Source organism: Gymnodraco acuticeps, unplaced genomic scaffold (genome assembly GCF_902827175.1).
Source record: "Gymnodraco acuticeps unplaced genomic scaffold, fGymAcu1.1, whole genome shotgun sequence".
Taxonomy (NCBI): Eukaryota; Metazoa; Chordata; class Actinopteri; order Perciformes; family Bathydraconidae; genus Gymnodraco; species Gymnodraco acuticeps.
Genome location: NW_022989843.1, coordinates 2106269 through 2133065, shown reverse-complemented (window position 1 = coordinate 2133065; position 26797 = coordinate 2106269). Strand labels below are relative to the sequence as shown.

At 39.3% G+C, this 26797-nt stretch overlaps 2 protein-coding genes across 2 annotated transcripts; both read left to right on the top strand.

Moving 5' to 3' along the window:
- The first annotated feature begins 1312 nt into the window (after positions 1-1312).
- itga2.2 (integrin, alpha 2 (CD49B, alpha 2 subunit of VLA-2 receptor), tandem duplicate 2) lies at positions 1313-17478 on the top strand. Its single transcript, XM_034238584.1, has 30 exons — positions 1313-1584; positions 2716-2839; positions 5058-5164; positions 5461-5552; positions 5965-6079; positions 6521-6648; positions 6747-6895; positions 7103-7253; positions 7483-7648; positions 8114-8190; positions 9198-9336; positions 9534-9679; positions 9786-9929; positions 10075-10278; positions 10434-10564; positions 10697-10860; positions 11278-11429; positions 11543-11653; positions 11999-12084; positions 13123-13264; positions 13583-13666; positions 13783-13859; positions 13952-14035; positions 14124-14226; positions 14322-14432; positions 15140-15250; positions 15547-15660; positions 15795-15884; positions 16051-16167; positions 16496-17478. Exons 1-30 carry the CDS (start codon positions 1539-1541, stop codon positions 16580-16582), a joined length of 3552 nt encoding a protein of 1183 aa, XP_034094475.1. The 5' UTR covers positions 1313-1538; the 3' UTR covers positions 16583-17478.
- Positions 17479-21002: 3524 nt separating this feature from the next.
- fsta (follistatin a) lies at positions 21003-26172 on the top strand. The gene is given in 8 exon segments (XM_034238347.1): positions 21003-21240; positions 22382-22573; positions 22760-22978; positions 23126-23350; positions 23986-24020; positions 24022-24060; positions 24062-24218; positions 26084-26172. Coding segments are annotated over 8 exon segments (1047 nt in total). The 5' UTR covers positions 21003-21149.
- The last annotated feature ends 625 nt before the right edge of the window (positions 26173-26797 follow it).

Here is a 26797-nt window from a genome sequence, read left to right as displayed (position 1 = left end):
AAAGCAACACTGAAACACCATGACAGTGTTACACTGTAACTGTCTAAAGGAAAGGGAGAGGGTAAAGTGTGATGGTATAATCTGACCAAAAAACATAAATAAAGTTTGGGTGTACTAGACTTGAAAGTATGAAACAAAATCCAACAAATATAACAGCCTATTAGGGTTAGCATGCTTTCAACACAATACCACACTGTGTTCAATACGTTAACGGCTTAATTATACCCATCAGTGTTGTTGGTGAAATGATTGCATGATGGTGAAAGTGGTTAAATAGGTGCTTTAAGAGGCTTAGTCCCAGCTGCTCCAGTAGAGATGTGTGAGTGTGATAGCATTCCTGCCAAATACAGCATGAGTTAGTGAATTGGTCAAGATCGTAGCAACTGAGGCACAAATATCCAGATTTTGACTCCCTTTCCAGGCTCTCAAAATGCTGCACCCTATATTTCTCATAATGCAAGCAAAATCCAGTGAAATGCCCACATCCTTTAAATTCCACTACCCTGTTCACAATGCAGGCTTTCTGTTTCAAATCTGTTGCCAAGATGATGTCACAGAGGTCATTTTCTCTGACTTCCTCCAGAGCCACAGACATCACACAACCGGCTGAGTCATACCTTCAATGAATACTCAACCTTGATTGGAATCAGTGAGGTTTCCCTTTACAGTATCTTGAGTAACTTACTCCCTAATCAACTCAGCATAAGAGGGTGTCATACTCTGTCTGAGTATTAAGAAACAACCACCAGCTAAGATTCTTTCCAAAATTGCATTTTGGAAAGCAACCACTCATTGAAAATTAAATGTCTTTCAACTCTTTCCCCATCCTGCCCATTTCATTTAAAGGCTTCAACACATATGTTCCAATTAAAGGTCTTACATCATTGTTTTCCAGTGGAGGAACATGGTTTTGGTAATTCTTCCAGCTCGTAAAATACTTTTTATTGTCGGTATATCATTTCTCCATATTCTAAATATATATAAGTCCTTATTCAGCATTGAATGGTCAATGACTCTGCTCCATGTTGGGTTGTAAATACAGAACTCATAGAAGGATCAGAGATGAGACTCAAATGATGAACTGTAAATTGATGATGTTTATTTTTTCATTTGACATGTTTATTTAAATGTTGTTTGTCCTCTCGTGATGTGGCTTTGGACTGACGATTAAATGAGATTTAAATCAAAACTATTGGGCGTGGACTTATTTTGAATACTGTTTTTTTTCTGTTAATCTTGAGCAGTGAATGACTTAACTTTAAACCAGAGGACTTTCATTCGGTCTCCTTCCTGAACACAGCTGGATTTCTAGCCACAGGACGTGACCAAAGTGCCTTTCCCCAGACAGACTGTATTGCAGAGTTCACTTCACACCCTTTGACAATACTTGGGTCAAAGTTTGATCCGGCAGGTAAGAGGCAGAGCTCACTCCTTATTTAGGAAGCGTGTCCGGCGCGTCACGGCTGGTCTGCGCAGCCACAACTCTGACAAGTGCAGCGGCTTCATTTAACCACCTCATACATGGAATAAAGTCGACGATGGAGTTCATCTGGGGGAATTTCTTCTTCACTTTAGTAGTCATTAGTAAGTATTGAACTTATTTTTGGACAGTGGTGGTGTTATTTGCTTTATTCTCTAACCTAAAAAGTAAATGAGCAACAATTATTTCTAATAGCGAGCGTTTCAAATCGTTTTCATAAATTGAAGTCGTCAATGTTTAATAGTCGTTGGTCATAACTTTTAGTTTGATTGTTCATGTATTTGTTTCTTCTCATAAAACACATCTGAAGAGCAGCAGGGAGTAGTTTCAGTGTGCAGTCCATTTTAGTGAATGATTCTGCCTGGAGGTGCTTTTGTTTTGAAATCACGCCACCCTGCTGTGTTTCTTCCTCTGCTACCAAATAAACTACACGATCCACAGTTAACCCACATGGATTAAATCCAACCAGATTGCTGGTTATACTGTGCATCACGTGGCTTTTTGTGTAGAAAAGAGGTCACAGTGTTGTTATATCTGCTTTGTAGTCTGTCGAACCTTTCAGACAGCAGCCACACTTTATTTTACTCTCCTATATCCACATTTCCCCTGTTTCTGAAATGAATTGAAATGTATTATGTTCTGGGGTTTGCAGGACGCCGAAAGGAGGCACTTTGTTCTGCAGGTAAACAGGCGTGGTTGTGCAGTGAAGGTCTCTTGAGTCCAGAGCTGCATGCACATTCCTCTGCCTGCTGACAGAGGGGCAGGCTGCAGGCAGATAGCTCAGCTCTGCCTGTATGGGCTTGTGGGTCTGATTCTACAGGAAGACTCACTCGTACACAGGCAGATTCCATGTCCTGGGGGGTTGAGAGGGCTGTGATTAAAGGTGGATTGTGTCTATGAAGCAACACAGTGTTCCGGGACTTGCAATATCCATCAACGCAGTTATCCACACTTCATGAATAGTATGACCTTCATGTATTTAAACTTTTCGAGTCAAGCTGATGTGTTTTTTCAAACGTACATGATTCAACTAAAAACCACCCAATGGAGGAAGTCAGAATGCCCTCCCTCCCATAAACAACCTGATAACAATTTAGTTTGAAAACGTTATGCATGCATACAAAAATAAAATAATGATGGTATACAAGCAACAACTGCTTTGACAAGGTCCTTATTATCAGTAAAGACACCTTGCATTATGTTGATCCCTGTCATGCATCTTTCTCCCCCTCCAGCTGACAGAATATGGCGCTCACAGTCCTTCAATGTCGGCACTGCAGGTGCCAAGATTTTCAGTGGGCCAGCTGCGGAGGAGTTTGGCTACACGGTTCAACAAGCAACAAACTATGAAGGCAAATGGTATGGATCTGTGTTTTATCTTCGAGGTCCTACACTGCATCGCTTTTGCTTACATCACACACTGTGACCTGTCTAGGTGCTGTAGCTTTGGTGTCCGGTTAATCATTCATTTTAAGTTATATCTTTGCAAAATCTTTGAAATAGCTATAAAGGTAAGGAAGATAATGATTTAATGCAGAGAGGAGTTTTACTGTAGAGCAAACAAGGTGCTGATACTCACTCAGTGGGCCACTTTTGGAGATACACCTTGTCAGAACAAGCCTTTACACCAAAAATGGCTGAATTCCCAGATTCAACATGCTCCAAAGATTCTCAGGAGAAGTATTTGGCGATGAAGGCCTGTTGCTGTAAAGTGTTGCATCTGATTATCAGCTGTCTTGGTGATCTGCATGTACACTCTTGCATTACCACCTCTACATTCATTAATTTTGTATACATACTGTTACCTAATCATTGGTTTGTTAGAACAGACACTATGATTCAAATGAAATCTCAGTTGATTAGTTGTCTGCTCAACTGCATCATTTTGTTTTTAAATGAAGGGAATGGTAGCTGCATGGCAAATTCTCTCTGCAAGGCTTTAGAGGTTGTGTTTTTGCAGCTCCTCTGCTTAACCCTGATAATCACAATCGGTTTTTAGACATGCTAGAGGAAATGACTTATGTTGGTTGGCTGCTCATCATACTACCCTTGTCCAGACTGAAGTAGCTACTCGATGGATAGCAGTTGTATAGTTGTGTATTCCTAGATGAATGGGTGTAACAATCACCTGCCTAGTGCTAATGTCTCGTGTGAAACCAAAAGCCCTCTTTGATGTTTTTAACTTCAATAATGTAAGAAACATACGTATTTTAAGGCAATCCTTGATGTGTACTTAACCCTTAACCAAGTAGTTATGTTGGGTTTTTGTTGAGTTTCAGTTAAAAAAGTAAAAAACGTGTTTAAATCCTGGAGACGATATATTTCCTTTAATACGTAGTTACAACAAAGTTGAAAATGCAGTTTAGATGCGTGGGAAAGAGGAGGAGACAGGGTTCCAGCGCAATATCAGCGTTTACTGTACCAAAAGCACCAATGTGCCAGACTACAGCCTCACAGTGGCGCTAGCATGGCGGCAGACTTTTAGTCCTGTTCTAGAACACATTATTTTGTACTAATAGCATTTGATAAGCATAGCATAAACAACAATATATTTTGGGGGGGACATTTCCATATATTTGATTTAATAAAAAAAAAAGCTCTATACCGATAAGAAACATATAAATACATGTTGAATCTCCTAACACTACCCTGGGCATATCACTGCAACATTATAGAAACTGTAGTCTTAAATATTAATATGGTACTACATTTTGTCTGAGCTGCTACAAGGTGCATGTGTATGTGCATGTGTCACACAAAGAATCCTGCCATGTCTAAAGCTTCTTACATGTTGCGCCACTTAAATTGTAACATTTGGTTAAACAATAACTGAGCTCCTCAGTGATGTCTGGAAGTTGTTCACTCTGAGTCACAGTCACAGTCACTCCATGTCTGGAGGAGTGTCCTGGTTGCATAATCAGGGGGTGTCCAGTATCTGATAGTGGTCCCTGCTCCCTAACATAAAGAACCACATCCTGTGTGCTGTGCTCTTACCAACACATTAGGAGGATTTGTCCATCTTCCTGTGCCTTGTTTGACGCTTTGGAGAGTTTACTTGAAGTTGGTTATAAATTAAGGGTCAGCCTAATAGCAGTATTGGGACTTACATATTTCTAAAATGAGTGGTTCTGGATTTTGAGAAATCTCTTATTTGTATATCTTAGCTTGTGTCAGAATCAGCATCTGGATGTTGTGATGTGGGGGTAACGTTTTTGTAGTCTTGTAGAATCTTGTTTGCTGTTTCTTCAAACGTTAGAAGATCCACATCACTGACTTGTTGGCACTTTCCCAGATTACAAACACACAAAGTTACTCTCTTTATGACTGTTTTTGGATGTTTTGTACTGTACTAATGGCTGAGGGTCTGACCCCTGTTTGATTTGTAACTAATGAAATCAAATCACTTTTTTTTGCCACAACAATTTAACTTTAAGATTGAAATTCTGTAACCATTTTACAGAATTAAATCATTTGGAGTCCTATTTAGCTCCTGGATGTGCAGCACTGTACACAAAAACATTTACTGTAATTTCATGTTTATGAGTTAGGAAGAGATGGATATTGTTGTTTTCTACAGGCTCCTGGTTGGTGCCCCATGGAGTGGTTTGACTAACAGGAAGGGGGATGTTTACAAGTGTCCAGTCTCAGGGTCCAGAAACAGCTGTGACAAGCTCAATCTTCAAGGTAAGGTTTGGTGTTTTATTGTTTAACCTCTGACTTCTACACCAAACATTGTCCATGTACTTCAAATACCGAAACAGAACTGAAGAAATGTGCTGTCTTTAAAACATATCCCAAATATCTCCAGACATTAGGCTTCTGATGTTCTGAAGATTAATACAAAATATAAGAATAATAGCAGTTTACAGCAAAGCAAGTATTCCATTAATACTTTGAGCTAAGGAAAATTGTAAGAATGCAAGTTTTATAAACATAATATTTTATTTACTGATTATTTGCCTTTGCCTCTCTGTCCACAGATTCTGTTAGTATTCCAGATGTTACAAGCGTCAACAACAACATGAGCCTGGGGTTGACTCTTACCCGGATGCCTGCTTCTAATGATTTGATGGTGTGTGTCAGCGTGTGTGTGTGTGCGTGTGTGTGTGTGTGTGTGTGTGTGTGTGTGTGTGTGTGTGTGTGTGTGCGTGTCTGCGTGTGTGCATGTGTGTGTGTGTGTGTGTGTTTTCATAATAAGGATAAAAAAGAAAGTTGTGCTATTTAGAGATTGGCAGGTCGTTTCTGCATCTATTTTCTATCTTTGTGTTTAGTGATACAGTATATTTTTAGGTGGAAGCAAGTGTGTGGCTGATAGCAGCAGGAAGTAGTCTTACTAAATTAAGACAACAGATACCGCACATAAAGGTCTCTTTATTTAACACCAACATAGTTTAATATAACATATAATTTGATGTTCAACTCAAACTCAAGAGCTTATAAGGAAAATATTGACTTTCCATTACGTCTCCTCTCATGTGATGCAGATGTGCGGTCCTCTTTGGGGACAGCAGTGTGGCAATCAGGTCTTCTACCCAGGAATATGTGCTAGAATGAACCCCCTGTTTCAACCTCAACCTGCCTTCTCTCCTGCCATCCAGAGTAAGATCTGTATTTTTTAAATATGATGGCAGATATGTTGAGCTACTGTATGTATTGTATCTTGGTATCTTTGAGTTGGCTCACAAACAGTAACATGTTTAACAAAAGACATGGCCTGTTTTAAATTATTGTTTTAAATGTATCTGCTAGGTTCACATTGTTTACAACACAGCTTGGCAATACTCTGCCTTTTATCAGCTTCTCGAATCATCAATGTAATCTTTTTTTACAAACCTTCAAAACTGTTTTTTTGCTTGCAGCTGTTAAACCACATAATAATGTAATTTTAACAAATGTAGAAAAAAGGCAGCTAACAGGTAGCTGCGATATTATGCATGAAATGTAAACATACAGTGATCAGCAGTAAAGTGAAGGGCATGAACTTACAATTATTGACTTCTGCCTAAATGTATCATCATATTTCTCCTCGCACATTACTAGCATGTGGAGGGCCTATGGACATCGTGATTGTGTTGGATGGTTCCAACAGTATTTATCCTTGGGCTCCAATGACCGCGTTCCTCCAGAAATTAATACCTGCACTCGACATCGGGCCCAAAAAAACACAGGTAACGTCATGTTTTACTAGTCACAAGAGGAAATCTATGCAGAGAGTAAGACGGGGGTTCATGCTGTACATTATCACACTATTGTTTCATTATGCCAGGTCAGTGTCATTCAGTATGCTGTCGAGACGAAGTTTGAAATCACACTGAACCAGTATAAAACCAAAGATGAGGTGCTAGCTGCAACGTCCGAAATCACACAAATGTACGGCTCTTCCACCAACACCTTTCATGCGATCCAATATGCCAGGTTAGTGTTGCAGTGGAACCACCTTTTATGCATTTCTGTTTTTTTGATTTACTTAATTTATATGGTTGGTATATTTGCTTCAGTTTTTCTTATGATTTGTCTGTTGTTCTTTTTGTCTTGTCTGTTTATTTGTTGTATTATAACCTGATTAAGAACTAATGATTATTTTATTTACTGAAAAGTGTCCGCTGTATCTGCTCTGTTCAGTCAGTGGGGTTTCGATATTAGCAATGGAGGGCGACCAGGCGCTGCCAAGGTGATGGTAGTGGTCACTGACGGGGAGTCTCACGACTCGGCCTTCAGTGATACAGTCATCTCAGACTGTGAGACACAAGGTATCACCCGCTTCGGTATCGCTGTAAGTGATGATCTGCAATTTAATACCAATGACATCCAACTACCTCCAATTATATGGTTTATATTTTAGTTTAAAATATATATTATTGTAGATGTGAACAATGCCTGCTGACTGCACATCATTGGATGACAAAACAACCTTTTATCTGCATACATGTCTGATTAATTAGTAGTTGTGATGTGCCGGTGTTAGTGTATCTGAATTTGTGGTGTTCCATTTTTTTCCATAGGTCCTGGGTTATTACATCCGAAACGACATCAACACAGACAACCTTATAAAAGAAATCAAATCCATTGCCAGTGTACCCACAGAGAAGTACTTCTTCAATGTATCTGAAGAGGCGGCCCTCTCCACCATCGCTGGAGCATTGGGGAGCCGCATCTTCAACATAGAAGGTGCATACACTAGTATACATTATCTATGGTTCTTGTGTCACAGGCTGTATGTGTACTTGACAAATGCATCATCCAGGCATGTCACAACATACCTGTCACAGCTGAAGATCAAAAGTGTGTCTTTTTTTTGCCTTTTTTCCAATTTTGTATATGCATCTCTGTTTTAATTGTGTTGTTTGTCCATACTTCTCATTCTGTCATTTTTCTGTCATTGTCATTTCTGTTTAATTTGGCACTATCATCCACTTTAGAGGATGACCTAAATAGAATTTGGTGGTCGTAAAGTAATAAAACGTTAGGACTTAGGACCATTTTGCACACATTTCTAAAAGGATAAAAAATGAGGCTATGACATTTTGGAAATACATGGGTTTTAAACTGCAATTTGACTTTAGCTGAGGCAGTAACTGTGAGGCAGTAATAGCTGTCAATGCTGGTGTTTAAACAATGCTCTGTTCCAACAAGGCACTGGAAAAGGGGGCGACAACTTTAAGATGGAAATGTCCCAGGTCGGATTCAGCGCTCACTATTCAAGTCGACAGGTAAAGAACACTGTATTGTACACCTCTAAACCTTTCTAATCAATTGTGACATGGCAAGTTCACACATCCACCACTATGTTGAAAAATGTCATGGTTTTGTGGTCGTGGCAGTGTAAAACATGTTAAAGGAAGTCTAGTTTTAAAGTCAATAGGATAAACAGGTGTTTGTACTCCTTTGAGAACATTTAAAATGTTAAATTAGCACAGCAGTAATTATCATCAGCAATAAAGTCTCAAAGCTTGCAATACAAAGGATCAAATAAGCACTTCTCCCACAAGGTCCATGCTACATGGTAGTACCTGCTACATGGTAGTACCTGCTACGTACAATCACAGGTTTTTGGCGAAAGCAGTGTATTGATGGACACAAAGATAAATAAAACACTTACGTTGTTTCCAGACTATGCTTTATTTTTTGTCTCTTGCCCTATCATTTGCCACACATCACATGCAGTGAGGCTGACACTACAGGGTAGACAACGGAAAAACACTGAAGCATTGACAGAATATTTTCAGGTGTGGGTGACAGACACCACAGACCACAGGTTTCTGCTGTCAAAGCAATGAAAATATGTGACAATTACTAAATACAATAAAGTGAACCCTTCTTTGTGTAACACCTATCAAAATAGCATTGATAATGTCACCATGATTTGAAGTGACAATACAACTGGTCACAGAATCTGGCTGACCACAAAATACATTGTGAAAACACATCGCTTTGCTTCACAGCAGCCCTTCTGCAGTACTGCGGGTTTCTCGCTAAAAGGAATGAGGAAGCTGCTTTTTTTCTCTTCAGCATTCTGTCAAGAATAATCACATAATATTATAAGATGCCCTGATCTCACACTGTTCTGAATGTTATTGGTGGTTTTCACTGGGGTAACTCAGTAGAGTAACTCCCTTTGATATCGTTTAAAAGCTTTGATACTGAAATATAAATGCTTTGAACTCTAGTAGTATTTGTTTGGTAGCTGCTGACTGATCTTTGACCCGTGCTGTTTCAGGATGTGATGATGCTGGGAGCAGTGGGAGCCTACGCTTGGAGCGGCACTGTTGTCCATCAAAAAGGGTCAAAAGCTGACATTCTCCCTTTCTCAGCCTTTGAGGGAATACTTCAAGACAGAAACCACAGCTCACTACTGGGTAGGCATTAACCTTTTCCTCTGCATTCATCATATTTGATTCTGTAACTTAAACCATTTTGCATGAAGCAACACAGAAACCAGACTGGAGGATGGCTGTTTTCAAATGTGTGTGTTACATTACAGCACGGTGTAAAGCAAAAAGATTTCTCAAGCTCAAAATGTCAGCTAGTAAAATGTGCTTTTTTGGGTTCCCAGGCTATTCTGTCACCACACTCAGCGATGTGTCCACAGAATACTTTGTGGCTGGTGCACCTCGCTCCAACCACTCTGGACAAGTTATCGTCTATACCGTCAATGCCCAGAAACAATCTGCTATAATAGATTCTGAAAGAGGGAAACAGGTACTGACATTTGAGGATGTGGTATTCACAATTTCCCCTAATACAAACATTTATACTTGTAGGAAGTATTTATAATCAGTAAACCGAGAGTGAACTCCTCTCCTAGATTGGGTCATACTTTGGGAGTGTCCTGTGCCCCCTGGACGTGGACAGAGACGGGGTGACGGACCTCCTGCTGGTCGGAGCACCCATGTTCATGAGCGATCTGAAGAGAGAGGAAGGCAAGGTCTACATCTTCCAGGTCACCAAGGTACAAATACTCCACATGTCACTCAGTGGGTGTAAAAAGTCAAGAAGATATCTTCAAAGCTTGACTTCAACGATATAATTGAAAAGACCTGCACCAAGAGGTCTCGTTCCACAGGCCTCATAGTTCCTGTGTTTGTGATCTGAAGGGTATACTGAACGAGCAGGGATTCCTCAGTGGTCCCCCCCCAACAGAGAACGCTCGTTTTGGGATGGCCATCTCTGCCGTTCCTGATCTGGACCTCGACGGATACAATGATATTGTAGTCGGAGCCCCACTGGAAGACAAAGGAAAAGGTGTCATCTACATCTACAACGGGGAGAAGAAGACACTAAACAAACAGTACTCACAGGTACGGAGGACAATTGATATCGGACTGACAGAGAGACTTGTCTTGGAAGCTTTTTGTTTTAATTGGGGCTAAAAAGAAAGGTCTCCTATGATTAATGACAGTTAATTTATTAAACTTTGAAATAATTAGCAGGTATTGTTGATAATGTGTTTCAGAGAATCTTTGGCTCAAAACTGGATCCTCAGCTGCAGTATTTCGGACGGTCGCTCGATAGCTACACAGATCTGAATGATGACACAATCCCTGACATCTCCATTGGAGCATATGGCAAAGTGGTGCAGCTCTGGTATGTCTGGCAACCTGTAATAACATCTGTCTGTATGAAATAATTGACCACATTGTATTACAATCGTCAAATTCAGTAAATGAGTCCATTGTTTATAAAAATTGCTAATTTAAATGTACTCTTGGTTTTCAGGTCCAGAGGTGTGGCATCTGTCACGGCGGGAGCTTCTTTCAAACCCGATCAAATCAACATTTTCAACAAACCCTGTAACATTAATGGACGCAAGCTTACATGTTTCAACACCAACCTCTGTTTCAGTGCTGCATTCAGGCCTAAGAAACCTATTGGACCCATTGGTAAATCTGATTACCTCTTGTGCTGCTCGGGAATAAGTAGATTCCTGTAATTTAAAGTAATACTTTTTTAGAACACACACTTACATACACTTTGCTTTGTTTGCTGTCTTACCAAGAGTTGATGAGAAGATCACCACACTCATGTCTGTGTTGTAAATAGGAAGCTACAGCTACAAGCCACTTAGTTTAGCTTAGCTTAACTTAACTTAACAAAAAGACTAAAAACAGGTAATTCAGACATTCTGGCCCGTTGAAGGTAACAAAATCCACAAGCAGAGATGTGGGACGGTATTGATTTTCTCATTGAACTCAAGGCAAGAAAGCAAAAAAACATTTTTGCCAAAATAACGCGATTTCCTGAAAGATTTTCAAATAATTAGGTTTGAGAATAAACACCTTCTACTCTTCTTTTTACAGATATATCCTACACTTTGACTCTGGACGCTGACTTGCAGGCTTCACGGGTGACGTCAAGAGGACTGTTCAGTCAAAACAATGAACGCTACCTCACAGAGAAGGCAAAAATATCATCTGTGCCCCTGTGTCTGGATTACCAGGTCTATGTTCAGGTAATGCCAAAAAAATTGGTTTTGCAGTCATCAAATAGCATCAATGAATGTGAGCACATTGTAGAGATATGACTTCATATCTCCTGACCTGTCCACACGTTGTTCTCTAACAGGAGGCACCAGACTTTGTCAATTCCCTCAGTCTGAAAGTAGAAATCGAGCAGCAGAATGCAGATGTGAACCCTGTCCTCGATAGGCTTTCTTCAAGTGCATGGGAGTTCTTTGTAAGTGATACAGTGCATGAAATGTCTGAATGTGTGTTCATTTGTTTGCCTTTGGTCTTAAGGGGTTAACAGGAAACAATCAGGTGACAAGGACTTTAAATAGTGTTATTTTGTACAGTCATTTAAAATGACATGGTGTGAAATGATTACATACTTTTCAAACGTAAGTGATTCACTAAGTCACGCAAGCTCTAAGATTTACACAACTGGTGTTTTCCCAAACAAAAGGTTAAAGTTCATTCAATGCAGTACAAATATAATACAGTTTCATTCGTTTTAAAGATGCCTTAAGAGAATAATGAAGCAGCATCCTGGGCTGAATTTGCCGCTCTGTTATTGTTTCAGATCCCCTTCACAAAAGACTGCGGCTCTGATGACGTGTGTGTCAGCGATCTGGTGCTCAGTGTGAAAACAGACACAAAGGCGTCCAGGTAAGAATCATCAATGTTTGTGTGAAGATGTAACATGTCTAACTTGCTCAATGTGGGATTGTATCTTCAGGTTAAAGAATTCGTTTTTAATTTAAGGGTTTTTAGAGTTGTAATAATGATGTGTGTAACAGAACAAGCTCAGGCACGGAGATGTCTTTCTTCACTCTGAGTCATTTGTAAAATAAGGGTAAGCGATCACCTCAAGGCTCTTAAGAATAATTATTTCTACCAGCTTCTTACTTTAATGCGACGGCCCTCTCAGTAAATAATGACAACTTTAATATTTTCGTTGAAGTTTCCATTTTTGTTTTAGTTAAAGTCTGTGATTATAATAATAGATTCTTAGGGTTTACATTTGTAAACAGCAGCCCTCTCATGCTGTACTGAAATGACCATCTGTTATTGTACCAACCCTAGAGTCCTGTTTTTTTATTTATCTGGTAGTATGCACATTTATGTAACAAAGAAGAAAGACTTGCGTGTCTAAATCTATATTTAATGTTATGCCTTGGTAACGTCTAACAAACATTACACCATTTTCTATTATTCTCTTTTATAAGTCTGTCTTATTTTTAAATAGCTGCGTTAGTTCGAGTTTTCCAGTTTACAGAGCAACTGCATAGCCCATTAAATAACTGGGTCAGACTTGTGAGTTTGGGAAAAACTAACAACGTTTTAGTGATATGTGCTGAGTAATAAGCAAAATAACTCAAGTAAAACATTAAACCTATTCACAAACATTTGATTTGTGATTTTGAAGCTGTCATTTATTTCCATGTTTGTAAACTTGTGCTGTCTCCACTGTATTTATAGATGTTAATGAAAAAAGAAGAGAAAGACCAACACTCTTTGACACAAAATGAATAAATCACCCTAGGCTCACATATTTACACAACTCCTGTCTTTTAATCAAGTAAAGACAGTTGAACTATCCCTACTTATTGCTATTCCTATGGTCAAATACAATGCTCATTCTGTGAGTATGGTCCTTGTATCATGGAAATGCAGAGTACAGAAATCTGAGCACTTGTCTTGCAGCTCAGCTCCCGTTATGGTCAGCGCTAATAACCGAGAACTGTCATTTGAAGTGGTTGTGAAGAACAAAAAGGAGAATGCGTATAACACTCAGGTCTTGGCCACTTTCTCTGGGAACCTCTACTACTCCTCTGTCTTCCCTCCTGTGAGTAAAAGATGTCTTATTCACGTGTTTGAATAGACTTTTCTGGCAGATTTGTCAACATGATAATCACCAAATGGCACATGTACTAAATAAAGGCATCCTCATCTAATTGTTTTTCCACTTACTTTAGCCTTTAATAATTGTTTTCAGCATTTAATGCATACTTAATTAAGATAAAATGTGTATGAATTGTTTCTCTACTTTTCTGTATGTGCTGGTGAAGTTTTTGGAATAAAGTTAAGAGATTTTGAGTTGTGTATTGTCAGTTAAACAAAGCCTATCTGCAGTCATGTGCAATTCTGAACTGCACATTTACAGACGGATGGACTCAAATGCGCTTCAACTCAAACCCAAACTGTCACCTGCCAAGTGGGATACCCAGCATTAAAAAAAGACGAAGAAGTAAGTTACAAGCAAAAAGACTTAAACATATGAAATATCTTCATCTCTTATGTACAAATGTCTTTCTTTGGCTAATTATGGTAAATAATGCAAAACATCACACTATTTCATTACAGATGACATTTCAAATGAATTTTGAATACAATCTTGACATGTTGCAAAACCAAGCCGAGGTGAAATTTGAGGCCAAGAGGTACACTTCATTAATTAGTAATCTAATGAAGAACTCTGACTCGTTACCTGATTTAAAGGTAATAATGTTCCATACCTATTTTTCCTTTACAGTGATGGTAAAGAGGAAAGACCAGCAGACAACAAGGTGGACATTTCACTTCCTGTTCGATATGATGCAGGGATTGGTTTATCAAGGTGATTTTAATTAAAATGGCAATTATTAACATATATTAACAGTTGATGATGGCAGATCTTTAAAGTGAATGTTTATATTTTGTCACAGGCAGTCAAATATCAATTTCTACGTGGCAGACACTGCAGTTCCCGTGGTAACAACGGTGACAAGTCTTGATGATATCGGCCCAGTGTTTAACTTCACAGTAAAGGTGCAATAAACTAATATGCCTCTTGATATATCTTTATCTAATTTTATAATTTTATATTTTTCAACTATATTAATTGAAACAAATTATATTTAAAGGTTTCAACAAGTAGCTTCCCTGTCAGCTTCATGTATGTGACCATCGCTCTGCCAGTGTCCACTAAAGGTGGAAACCAGCTGCTCTACGTGACCAGCGTGGACACACAAACAGTGAGTACTCATACACCAAATACCAGCAACTTCCTAAATAGTTTGTAAAAAAACGTTTAACTTAACAATCTATAGTATTTCCATCTTAAAGGTCACCAATTATGCAAAATCCACTTTTTCCTGTCTTTTATACATAAACATGTGTCCCCTCTATGTTAAGAGATTCTGAAAGTTTCAGGAAAAAAGATTATCTCACTTTGTGTCCTGATCCATTTATATTAAAACCTGTCAGAAAATGAGCTGATCAGATTTTGGCCACTTTATGATGTCATAAAGATTTTTTGGCTTGTGTAACCATTAGCCAATCACCAACGAAGGTAACCCCCACCACCTTATCACCTGAATCTCCTCCTAGAGCACCATTGAGTTCTTTTTAACCAAATATCTCTCAGAGGGGCGTGGGGAGTGGCTCCTTATTTTCATCTAAAGTTACAGACAGAGTATCAGCACTTTTGAAACAGGGCTGAAACAGAGGGGATTATGGGATGCTGCAATGATCTGTTTGGTATTTCAAGCCAAACACTTCAGAGACATGTTTTGTATATATCTGAGACCTATAACATATTGATGAAAAACTGCATAATAGGGGACCTTTAAATTAAAACATGACTTGTAAACTTTGTGTAAATGTTCTTGAATTGTACTGTATGATTTGGACTGTGTCATGCTTTGGGAGAATAAATGACCTAAGGCCTGTCCTCCTGCAGGGGGGGGCCGTCAGCTGCAACTCCAGTGGCCTGGTCGATCCTCTGAAGATCGGACTGAAGAACCACAAAGTGTCTTTCTCGGAAGAGAACCTCAGAGGCATGGAGAAACTGGTCAGTCTCTTATTTCTTTGAGCATTTGAATCATAGGGGAAAATAGTGATTCTTAAATCTAATTAGGAGCATGAGAAGTACCTTATGTGAAAATGTTTCATGATACAATAGTTTGTACATGTATGTGATTGTATCCTATTCTTGTTTAGTTGTTATTGAATGCATGGTTTCTATTTGTTTCACAAAAAGCCTAGATGCAGAAGAAACTTTAAGTAATTTGAAACGTTGTGGTTGCACCACAATTTAGTGTTGTGTACTGATTTATATTTGCTGACATTGTTTCTTTTAATCAAAAGGACTGCAAGACTGCAAAATGCGAGTATATAAAGTGCATCCTCAAGGACACCGAAATAAATACCGACTACTTTGTGAAAGTTAAAACAAGGATCTGGAGTGGCACATTTATTTCGGTAAATATGTTCAAAAGTTAATTTCATACTACCGTTGGTTTTTCCTTCTTTCTTTTTTTACCATGAATTCTCTTGTGTTATTATTAAATGAATACATTTTCAGTGCTCTTATTTGTATACATTTGTCCTGATAGGCCACCTATCAGACGATTGAGTTGACCTCCAACTTTGATGTGGAGACCTCCAACCCTGACCTGCTCATCATCGGCCTCAAACAGCTACCAGTAAGATTTTGATTGTCTGCCTCATAAAAAGAAATAAGAAAAAGGAAAATATATATACTGTTTTGTTTCTTCATTTGGCATGGTCTGTCGTGTTGTGCTTGCTGTTTTTTGTTAATAATGCCATATCTGAGTGAGACAGACGATGAGCTCTCCTCTCCTGCTGCAGGTGGTGCTGACGGTCAGTAAACCTGGAGAGAAAGGGGATGTTCCAGTGGGAGTGATAGCAGGAAGCGTCATTGGTGGACTGCTGCTGTTGGCTCTGGCCGTCGGACTGCTGTGGAAAGTAAGTGTCTGTCTAGTGTCTACCATTTGAAAAAAACCAATTACAATATAGGGAGCAACATCAGTAGAATATTGTAGCTTAGGCTTTTTTGATGATGATCTGCATTTTACCAAGAAGAATCTACCTGATCTGTGTTTCATGCGACTGAGCAGCTTTATGTAAAGTTTGGAAATAAAACATGTGTTCATCACTCGTCTCCTGCAACAGATTTCAATATAACTAGATATATTCTTACCAAAAACATATGCTAGAATCTCTTTTTTATTGATTCCGTTATCTTTTTCGTATAAAATAAAATGTGCCTGAACTGAATCCGTTTACTTTCCAGTTTGGGTTTTTCAAAAGAAAGTACAAGCAGCTTCAGATGGAGGATGACGACACGCAGAGCCGCGCACATGTGGATGAAGTGCTGTAACGTAAGACGAGACCTGCAGCGTCTCTCTGCTCACTGTTGCATTGTTCTCAGTGCGCATACTGGTACTCGTCACTGGTGCTCATAAAGTGCTAATGGTCTGAAGAGCAATCACTGTAAATTGGACATTTGAATTAAGTCGATAAAAGTTGGTGGATAAATGGGATTTGGACCATTTTACAGAGGATCTTTTTGTTTGTCTTTATTTTGTTGAGCTTTGTGGGCTATACATTGATCAGTTGCTGACTGACTTGAATTCAATGTAAAAACTGTCTTTTTCCCCCAATATGACAGGATGCAATACTTTTTCTTCTTTAGATGACATTATGGATTTAGAGTTTAACACTGTAAAGGCATTTAAGATACACATTGCATTTTTATAACAACATGGTAACATGATAGAAATATTGCATTCTCAATTAGAAAAACCTTATCTTTAATAATGCTCATTTGCATTAATCTTTTTATTACACATGTGGTCTGTAGCTTATACTGCTTTGCGATCCAGCGCCACCTCAACCACTCAGGGCTTTTATTGCATTTATTGACATTAGTATTTTCTATGTAAACAAGAAATGATACCTTTCCTGGACTGAGTAAAAGCTATTACTCTGTGTGTATGTCACTGTATATACTGTAAGATAGAATTTTGATCTTTCATATTGGGTTTTGTAAATGCAAAGGTTTTACTTGTGTTGTTTTTATCTTTATTGATAATATTTGTAATATTGATGATATTTTGTTGTTTTTTACCATTTGTTGCACATCTTGCCAGGTCTTTTTTTTAGTAGCATATTGTGTTATTGTAATCTGTTAAATGTGTATTGATTATTTAATAGTTAATGGAGTATGACCAGCAAATGTTTTTGTTAAACCATTAAATCCATTATCAAAATTGATGCAAGTACGTGTTTTCTGTTAACCAACAGATTGATAACTTTGGAGCGTAAAAAAACCCACAATGCCATAAATCAATGAAACACACTTTGTTTCTCGCTCAAATACTGTTCACTGCCAAGAAATAGTTCATGACTCTGAGATGGTGAATGGTAGTAATCAAATATATTCTGTGGTAAATCTGCACTTGGCCTTGGTTTCTCACTTACAGTGGGGGGATTGAGAGAGTTTAGGCTCAGTTGAAGCTGTATTAGCACAATGTTGCCACTAGATGGCAGCATGATATAGATGACGTGTTGGCACTGTTCAGTATTTTCTCTCTGTTCTGTTGATGAACACAATTCAATTAATACATCACATTTATGACCTATTTGGTATTGTGTTTCTCTTTTCTTGCATCTCTTCTCCTCTCCCCTCTCACTGGACCACCTTTAGAGGACTTGGCCATGAAAGGACCTTACTTGGACCACTTCCCTTTAAGTTTTTCGCTCAATTTCAATTAGTTTCCTCTCAGAGTTTTGACTGTCGTGTGTTCCCACAGTCAGGTTTCTGTCCCTTGACTGTGTAGGAATGTGTTTCTGAATGTTTTCCCTTTGAGCGAGCCAACTCCGGCACCCAGCAGAGTCTTAAGCATTTCTTCTGGCGAGGTGGAATATGCTATTTGTCTCTAATAACTAGCATCTTTTTTATGAAGACTGGACTTGAGCTTCCCTTGTTGGAGGGGATACATAGAATTTAGATGATTGAATTACTCTGTTTCACAATTACTCTTGCACTACGGGGTTGAGCAATAGCATTGGGAGTCCATGAGTACAGGGAGCTATGTGGAAATAATACTTTGTACATCTCCTGAGGGTTTCCTGCAAGTTGATTGACAGTTTCAGCCAAACATCTGACCAATGCCATGCACAATGGGACGATTGCTCACAAATGACTGCAATATTGTAAACCTAAAGTGATGTCAAAGCAAATTATTGAATACCCCTTGGCTTTGTTTTGTATTTTCTGAGAGATTTTTTCATCTATTTCATTCGATACCTAAAACTTGAAAGATTTTGTCAAGCCTGTCCGAAAGATATTGGAGTAGCTAACAGTATTACAGCCTGAACTTAGACTTTATTTTTTAAATGATGGGTTAGAGTACAACAACAAAGTAAATCCCCATGGCTTGTAGATATTCCTCTGTACTGATTTTAGTTTCAATCAGCACTAACAGTTTGCTGCGTTGGTCTGTTTGAACCAAACTTAGCTGAGAGCCTGGGACAGGGAGCACTGTGTCCCTCTGCTGATGCCATTAATGGCTTCAGGAGGACAGCCAGCACTTTAAAGTTGATACAGCAGTGCAGAAATGTACTCGCATGTCGGGAAGTGTTTTGGAAGCTTCCACTCTTAAAGGCTCTGATCTGGAGAATCACACACACCAGACGCTGAGTGATGTGCACACATAACTCAACATCTAGTAAACATTTTCATACTTGTTGTCACAGATACTGACTTCTGGCTTTTGCATCAATTTTGATATTTTCACAATTTCTAAATAACAAGTAGCATGACAACTACTACCTCATTAATGGTCCATTGATTTAACAGATGTATTTCCATTAAACATGGCTTATTCTAGTTGATAAGGTAAAATAGCTTAATAATAGACCTCATTTAATGTGACATTAAGTGATAAACAATAGTGAAGATGTGCCCCTCAGTCTTAAAAACAGATCTTTCTGAAATTTATGAATTTATGAAATGTCGTGATGTATTATTCACTCATATAATAATCATCAAAAGCTATAAATAATATTCATTAGAATGTTCTGAAGCAGAGAGATCACATAACTCCAGATACTTTGAAAGTAACTTATTGTGACTGCATGTTATCACATATTCACACAAAAGAACTGGAAAGAACAACCTTTTTTTTTCTTTTTTAATGATTGCATCCTTGTTTTTGAGTCTTGAGACAGACTGCTGTTTCTGATTATGATTTAAAGCAGGTTATGTTGGCATCCCTTAAACTGAGGATTAACACATCTTCTCTTTATTTATTATTTTTTTAGCACATATGTATGTGTGGCAATAAAACTAAATAAAACTGCAAGAACAGAGAATTAATCCTTCACTACAAATCAAACAACCTCTCTTTCTGTTGGATAAGAGAAGTTTGGTGGTCTTAATAAATAATGTGTAACCGGGGAAACATATTGCAACATGTATTAGACTCTATGTTTCTCTGTTGTTCTGTAGAAATACGAGTTTTGTTGTAACAAAACACATCGTTTCCTGTGTCTGTTTCAGCTTCTAATCCTCTGTTTATGTTAATAAAAGTGTGTAATATATTCAATAATAACACTAAATGTAGCCCAGTGCTGCCTGTAATGACATTGCACTGACAATAATGTGAATATTCAGATGGATACAACACAAACTTGAAACAACTATATGTTGATCTTATCACGTTTCAGTAGCAACACTTAAAGTTCTGGATTGATTTGGTTATTGTAAAGTTTTGATATTTTGAAGATTGAATAGTATTCGTTTTAATGAAAAAGAAAGGGATTGCAGTGTCCTTTATCTGGCCAACAGATAATGAACTCCCTGGTGTCTGATTCACACAGCAGACACTTTGCTCTCTGCTGAGAGCTGTAACCAGAGTTCCGCTGAAGAGGTCGCGCAAGGACTTCTGACGGAGATCAGCCTGTGCGTCAGTGTGTACGTGTGTGTGTGCGTGCACGTGTGTGCGTTTGCGCGTGTGTGTGTTTCATTCAATGAAATGCAACACCCCGCTCCTCTGTCTGAAGCCTCTTCGGAAACAGGTTTGATTATATTTAAAAGCTTGACCCAGGAGAGAAACCCAAACAACTGTCTGTTCTAATATTAGCAGTGCGGCTGCGGACTACTATGAATGCTATTATTGTCTGGTGGTCTCGGATATATTCCAAAAGGCAACTCTCATCAAAAGATTTACACTTTTGTCTGCAGTTTGTGGAAAAAATATCAGTTACCAACAAGTAATCTTAATATGAAGCATTGATGCCCAGATAGGCATGTTGGCTGTGGGCCTGTTTGATCATACAGTAATAAAGGCCTTTGATATATGAGTAACATTGACCTTCATTATTATTATTAGTATTATTATTATTATGAATATGCTCATTATTAATATTATTATTATAAAATAGGCATACCTAAGGACACAAGCAATGCTTAAAAACGAGCTGTATACCTCAATGTGATATAATGTGATAAAAAAGAATAAAACGATGAAACATTAATTACATTATTCTGCATCAAAACACGAGAAATATAAACTTACACATCAAATCTGATCTTCAGTTTTAGCTCTTGTTTGTCTGCAAAGCAGCACAATTCAGAAGGGCGGTGTTTAATCACACATTCAGACATATCTTCATATTATTAGATTATTGTGGTAAGAGAAAGTTGCTTGTAACGATGTCACCTGACTGGGATTGAAGGAATTTTGGTAAGAAGAAAAAAAAAATCTCCCCACCCCCACAGAAGAGGAGACCGCCCACCAGAGACAGTCAACCCGAGACCCCTTATAGATTTAAAAAGAGAGGCTGCATTCTCAGACTGACAGTTATTCAACACTGCCACCTTAAGCAGATTACTTTTGCGCTGCCTGTGTCAAATACGTAGTTCACTTTGCCTCTCCATCATGTTTAGGATGCTGAAACACCACTTTCACCCGGGCTTTTTTCTCTTGTTCATATGGCTTTGTCATCTCATGGAACATCAAAAAGTTCAAGGTAAGATCTCTTCATCAATTTTCCTTAATTATTTCCGTTTTGTAAAACTTCGACATGCTGCCAGGCACAATATGCGTCCGAGTGTCGGATACTTGCTGCAACTGAGAAACTTTCCAAAGTGAGTTTTCTTTTTCCACGCTGATAAAACTCTCTGCATCAGACAGTGCGTAAAGCGTCCATAAAACAGGTGCCATATGGGACACTTCAAAGTGACAATATGGCAAGTTTTGCAGCCCAGGCGCACGCACCACGCCGAGCTGGTGCAGCACCCGCTTTCTACAATACCTGAGTATATTGTAATACTTTTGTATGAGCGTTTAGTTTCTAACGATGGTGCAACAAACTTCAGACGATCCACTGTTACTTTATGGACGTGCTAGTTCTGTTTATTGCCAACATCCAAGAATTGTGTGCAAAAATAGCTTTTTGCTGCATTTTCTATTATTTAGTTTAACAAAATAATAAAACTGCAGACTTTTGAATGTAGGCTATCATTTCTTTTTATATCTTAGTTCGAACAGATATCATAGAAATCTGTCTTCAATTTAAGGAAACCAGCCTATGAGCACTTCATGTCATGTGTGTCTGTTTCGGTTTAGACATCCTGCTGTTGTCTGGATCAAATTATATTTGTGTACCAAGGAAATAGGGAAACAGTTCTGCTTTTAATTTTTTACATGTTTAAAATAAACTTTACAAAGGTGTGATAACAAGCACACTTCTCTAATCATTTTATCATTGTCTGGTGTGTGCATGTCTGGGATATTGTTCTGAAGCGTTGTAGACGGTGGTGTGTTAAGCTAAAGACCGTGCTTTCTGAAGGAGATTGGCTGCTATTTAACGCCGTCTAGACACTCCACTTTCTGTGCAGTGATAACAAGGAGGCTGTATGAATAAAGGACAACCCCCCCTCCAAAGATTATTCTTACTTTTTTTGGTTTGTGGCTGCATTGTAAGGGCTGTCAGTCACAGATGGGATAGGCAAGTGTATAAATCAGACAAAAATACTGCCGGGAGGGCGAAAGGGAGGGAGGGCGCGTCTCGGATAATACGGCTGCTTGTGTGTCTGGTGCGTCTGGGTCAGCGGTTTCAGACGTTCAGCATGCGACATTTCGAGCTTTTTTTGTGTCTCTGTTTGCAGCTGGGAACTGCTGGTTGCAGCAGGGGAAGAACGGGAGGTGCCAGGTGCTGTACATGCCCGGGATGAGCAGGGAGGAGTGCTGTCGGAGTGGAAGACTGGGGACGTCCTGGACCGAGGAGGATGTCCCCAACAGCACGCTCTTTAGGTGGATGATCTTCAATGGCGGAGCTCCCAATTGCATACCTTGCAAAGGTGGAGGTGCACCCATTTCCCTTCGTTTCCCATAATACACATCCCCAGTCATTTTGTTTAATACATCCTTAACTGATTTCAGAATACCAAAGTGCGTATAAATGTAATCTTTACTCTATGCGAGGATTACGCACAGGTCCAAAATCCCCACAACAAGCATCACCTAACAAATACTTTTTATTTTAGAAACCTGCGATAATGTTGACTGTGGGCCAGGAAAGAGGTGCAAGATGAACAGAAGAAGCAAGCCGCGCTGCGTGTGTGCGCCAGACTGCTCCAACATCACATGGAAAGGACCAGTCTGCGGCTCCGACGGAAAGACCTACAAAGACGAATGCGCACTGCTCAAGGCAAAATGCAAAGGCTACCCCGATCTGGACGTGCAGTACCAGGGAAGGTGCAAGAGTAAGTAGGCCTACATATTTAAATCAATGTCCACTTCGATTCCATATTTGTTCAAGCTGCATGTACGAAGAACCAGCGGTGTGTTCTTATTTTTCTTGTATGTTGTTTCATTTTTCACGAAATCTTCCAATTTCTTTGTCTCGACAGAAACGTGCCGTGACGTCTTGTGCCCCGGCAGTTCCACATGCGTCGTGGACCAGACAAATAACGCGTATTGTGTGACGTGTAATCGGATTTGCCCCGAGGTGACGTCGCCGGAGCAGTACCTGTGTGGAAACGACGGGATCGTCTATGCCAGCGCGTGTCACCTGAGACGAGCTACCTGTCTCCTCGGCAGGTCCATCGGAGTGGCTTATGAGGGAAAATGCATCAGTAAGTCTGCAACTAGAGCAGTGAGAGTGTGAAACTCTCCGAGAGTGACGCACTGACTCTGAATATTGTTTAAGAGCATTTCTTCCTGGCCAGCTCTGCAGTTATTCACTGTTCAATTTTGCCAACATTCCACTGATGAGGGGGTCTCAAAGAGAGAGAGAGAGAGAGAGAGAGAGAGAGAGAGAGAGAGAGAGAGAGAGAGAGAGAGAGAGGAGAGATAGAGAGAGAGAGAGAGAGAGAGAGAGAGAGAGATAGAGAGAGAGAGAAGAGAGAGAGAGAGAGAGAGAGAGAGAGAGTGTGTGTTTGGTAGTTGCTTGTGTTTGCTCAAGCAATGATATACATGTTATTATTTCCTGATGTTGGCAGCATTATCCCACATGGGAGAGGGGGAGGGAGAAGGAGAGCAAAGCAGGGGAGTGCTGGGGGCCATTGAGTCAGATCTCATCCAGAGAGCAGCCTATAATTTTTGAATGCAATCCAAAACGTGACCCTCCCCAAGACACCCACCCTATAATAGAATTACGTTTTTATACATAGCATATCCAACAGGCAATCTGATCCTACTTGAAAGCATATTTGATAATCCATCTAATCAAACACTTCCCATGTGCTCACTTCTTCCTCTCTCCTTCTAGAGGCCAAGTCTTGTGAGGACATCCAGTGCAGCTCGGGGAAAAAAGTGTCTGTGGGATGCTCGGATGAGCCGGGGACCGCTGCTCGCTGTGTGATGAGACCTGTCCGGAGAGCAGGACGGAGGAGGCGGTGTGTGCCAGCGACAACACCACCTATCCCAGTGAATGTGCCATGAAGCAAGCTGCTTGTTCAATGGGGGGGCTGCTGGAAGTCAAGCACTCGGGATCTTGCAACTGTAAGTAAATAACAAGCAAAGTTTGAAAAAAAGAAAAGAAACAAAACACCCTCTCCAAGCAAAAGACAATATTCCATGTTGCTTCACCAACAAAAAAACTTCCCCTGAGAGTGCCCCCCATTCCAACTTTTCCCCAACTCTCACCCAGCCACACCACCAAGTACAGCTTAATCAAGCAGAAAGGACTTGGGAATAGAAGAACTTGCATGACGTTGTCTTTGTCGCTGGCTTTTGTTCTTGTGTTCTTGTTTTTTTCTTTCAATTTTACCTTTTTCTCAAATATTCTGCGAAACTAAAAAACAGAGAGCTGAATGAAAAAGCATAACTATATATCAGCACTCTGTGTATGAGTCTTGAACACGCTAACTCCATTAAACTAACAAGCAAATTATAAAGGAGACTAATTTTGTTTGCAGTGGAACAATCCTGATATTTAAAGTCTAGTTAACTTAATGGTCATGCTAGTGACCTGCAGGAGCAGGTTCACGGAAACCTCATGCAGTTTATTTTTTTAATCAGTTATGATTTTTTAATGCAAGTGGTCGTTTCTTTACAGCTTGTAAATTCCATGGTCACATTGCTAATTTCATGGTTTTTGTGTTTTGTATTATTATTTTTTCTTTGTGTTGCTTTTGGCTGTAATCAATCAATTCAAAATGCACTGCCTCTTGTGACATACACCACACTGCCAACATGTCAATAGGAACAGAGTACTAGTAAATCATATGATGTGCATATAAGGTGATTGTAACATTGGTGCCATGTTAGTAATAATGACAATTGATATTTAACGTTGGTATTCATGTAACTACTTATCTGTAGACCAGTGAGCCATTCATTCACTCCCAAATCTGGAGGCAAACCACCAAATTGAACAATGGCATCAAGGGAGTATCAGATTTACATTCCAAGTTGCTCCTTGTTAGTTTTATTTCTCCTGATAGAGTACCTTACTGTGATTTGCCTGAGGTATGCAATGGAATCCAAGGGACCAACTTTATGATCACCTCATGAGCTAAATGTGATACTTTACAGTGTGCAGGATAAGCATTGGTAGCTTGTAGAACCACACTCTCTTATTTCTCATCTCATCATAAGAAAAAAGTTAACATTTAACAGCTAACTTTTATTGTCCGTGCTGTTTCCAGTGAATGTGTTGTCTACCAGAATATGTATCAGAAATGACAAATCTATTTGGATTGATGAGGGACTACCTGTTTGTTTGTTTTTTGTCACTCTTGCTCTCGCTTTTCTTTTTTTAAATCTACGTGTCCGATGTAAATCTCTTCTGTAAAAAGAAAAGAAAATACCTCAGAACTGTGTTGATGATTTCTGACCTGCTTGCTAAGGCCAGGCTGCGACACAGAGTCCTCCCTCCCTGTACGTTTGAGCCACAAAGTAATAATCCGTGCAAAGAAAACTAGCAAATCCGAGAACACAAGAGCACTTTTCTGTGTTATGTGTCTACCTTGAGGAATCTGCCCAAAAGAGACCTGAGCCACTGCAACAAACAGGCCCAGTGCCCCCATCCCTGCAACCAGCCCCCCCTGTAACCCCCACTCCCCATCTCCCATGCACACTTCTCTCCATCATCCCGTTTTATTCCCATGTTGCAGCCCTGACTTGCTATATTTTGTAAATGGAGTTGCATATTTGAGGATGCTAGAGTAATTGTTGAAGTCTTACAGACCCTTCCACCGAGATGCCCACACACAAACATTAACACTTACACACACAGACATCAACAAAAGGGAGGCTGTGTGCCAGGGGCTTTGCTGTGAGCTTTTTTTGAAGAACATACAGTGATATTCTGCACTGTTGTGGTCCATATTCATACAACAGCTACCATATATTCTCCCATATAGCCATTACAGAAGACCAGGAGGAGGATGAGGAAGATGAGGACTCAGACTACATGGCCTATGTCCATATATCTTCTATACTGGATGGATAGGCCCCCATCACTAGGGGAACAGTCCTAGGGCAATGAATCATGTCCATACTGTACATTATGTGTATGCTTATTTATTTTTTAAAGAAAAAGGAAGTATACATATAGTTCAGTCTGCTAGATGTTTATTTATACTTTTATGTGTTTTATAATTTATACATTTATGTCAGGCTTACTATCTACCATGATATATTGTGTTACCACTCATTTCCCCCTTTTGGTTTACTTTTTTTTTATCATGAAGAAATATATTTGTCCAAAGAGAAGCAGTGTTATTTATTTGTCATGTTACCGTGTAAGTATAAGTCCTCTACAAGCTGTACATTGCATTCCCTGAGCTGTAAAAATCTGCTTGTTTCTGTCTAATCTCTATCACAGATGTTTATGTCACACATACGTAAATGCATGTTTAGGCTGTGTGTTTATTTATTGGGAATATATCAATCATTTGATGTACATAAGTGTTTCTGGTTTGTTTACAACTCATAATAACTGACCAAAGGGATTATCTCAATGGTTTTGCAAAATAACATTGTAAGAGTTGCAACACAGTAGTGGAAATGGAAAGAAAAAAAGAGCCATTTGTTTTTATTTTTCCTATTTCTTTGTCAATCTTCAGTTTTTGCCC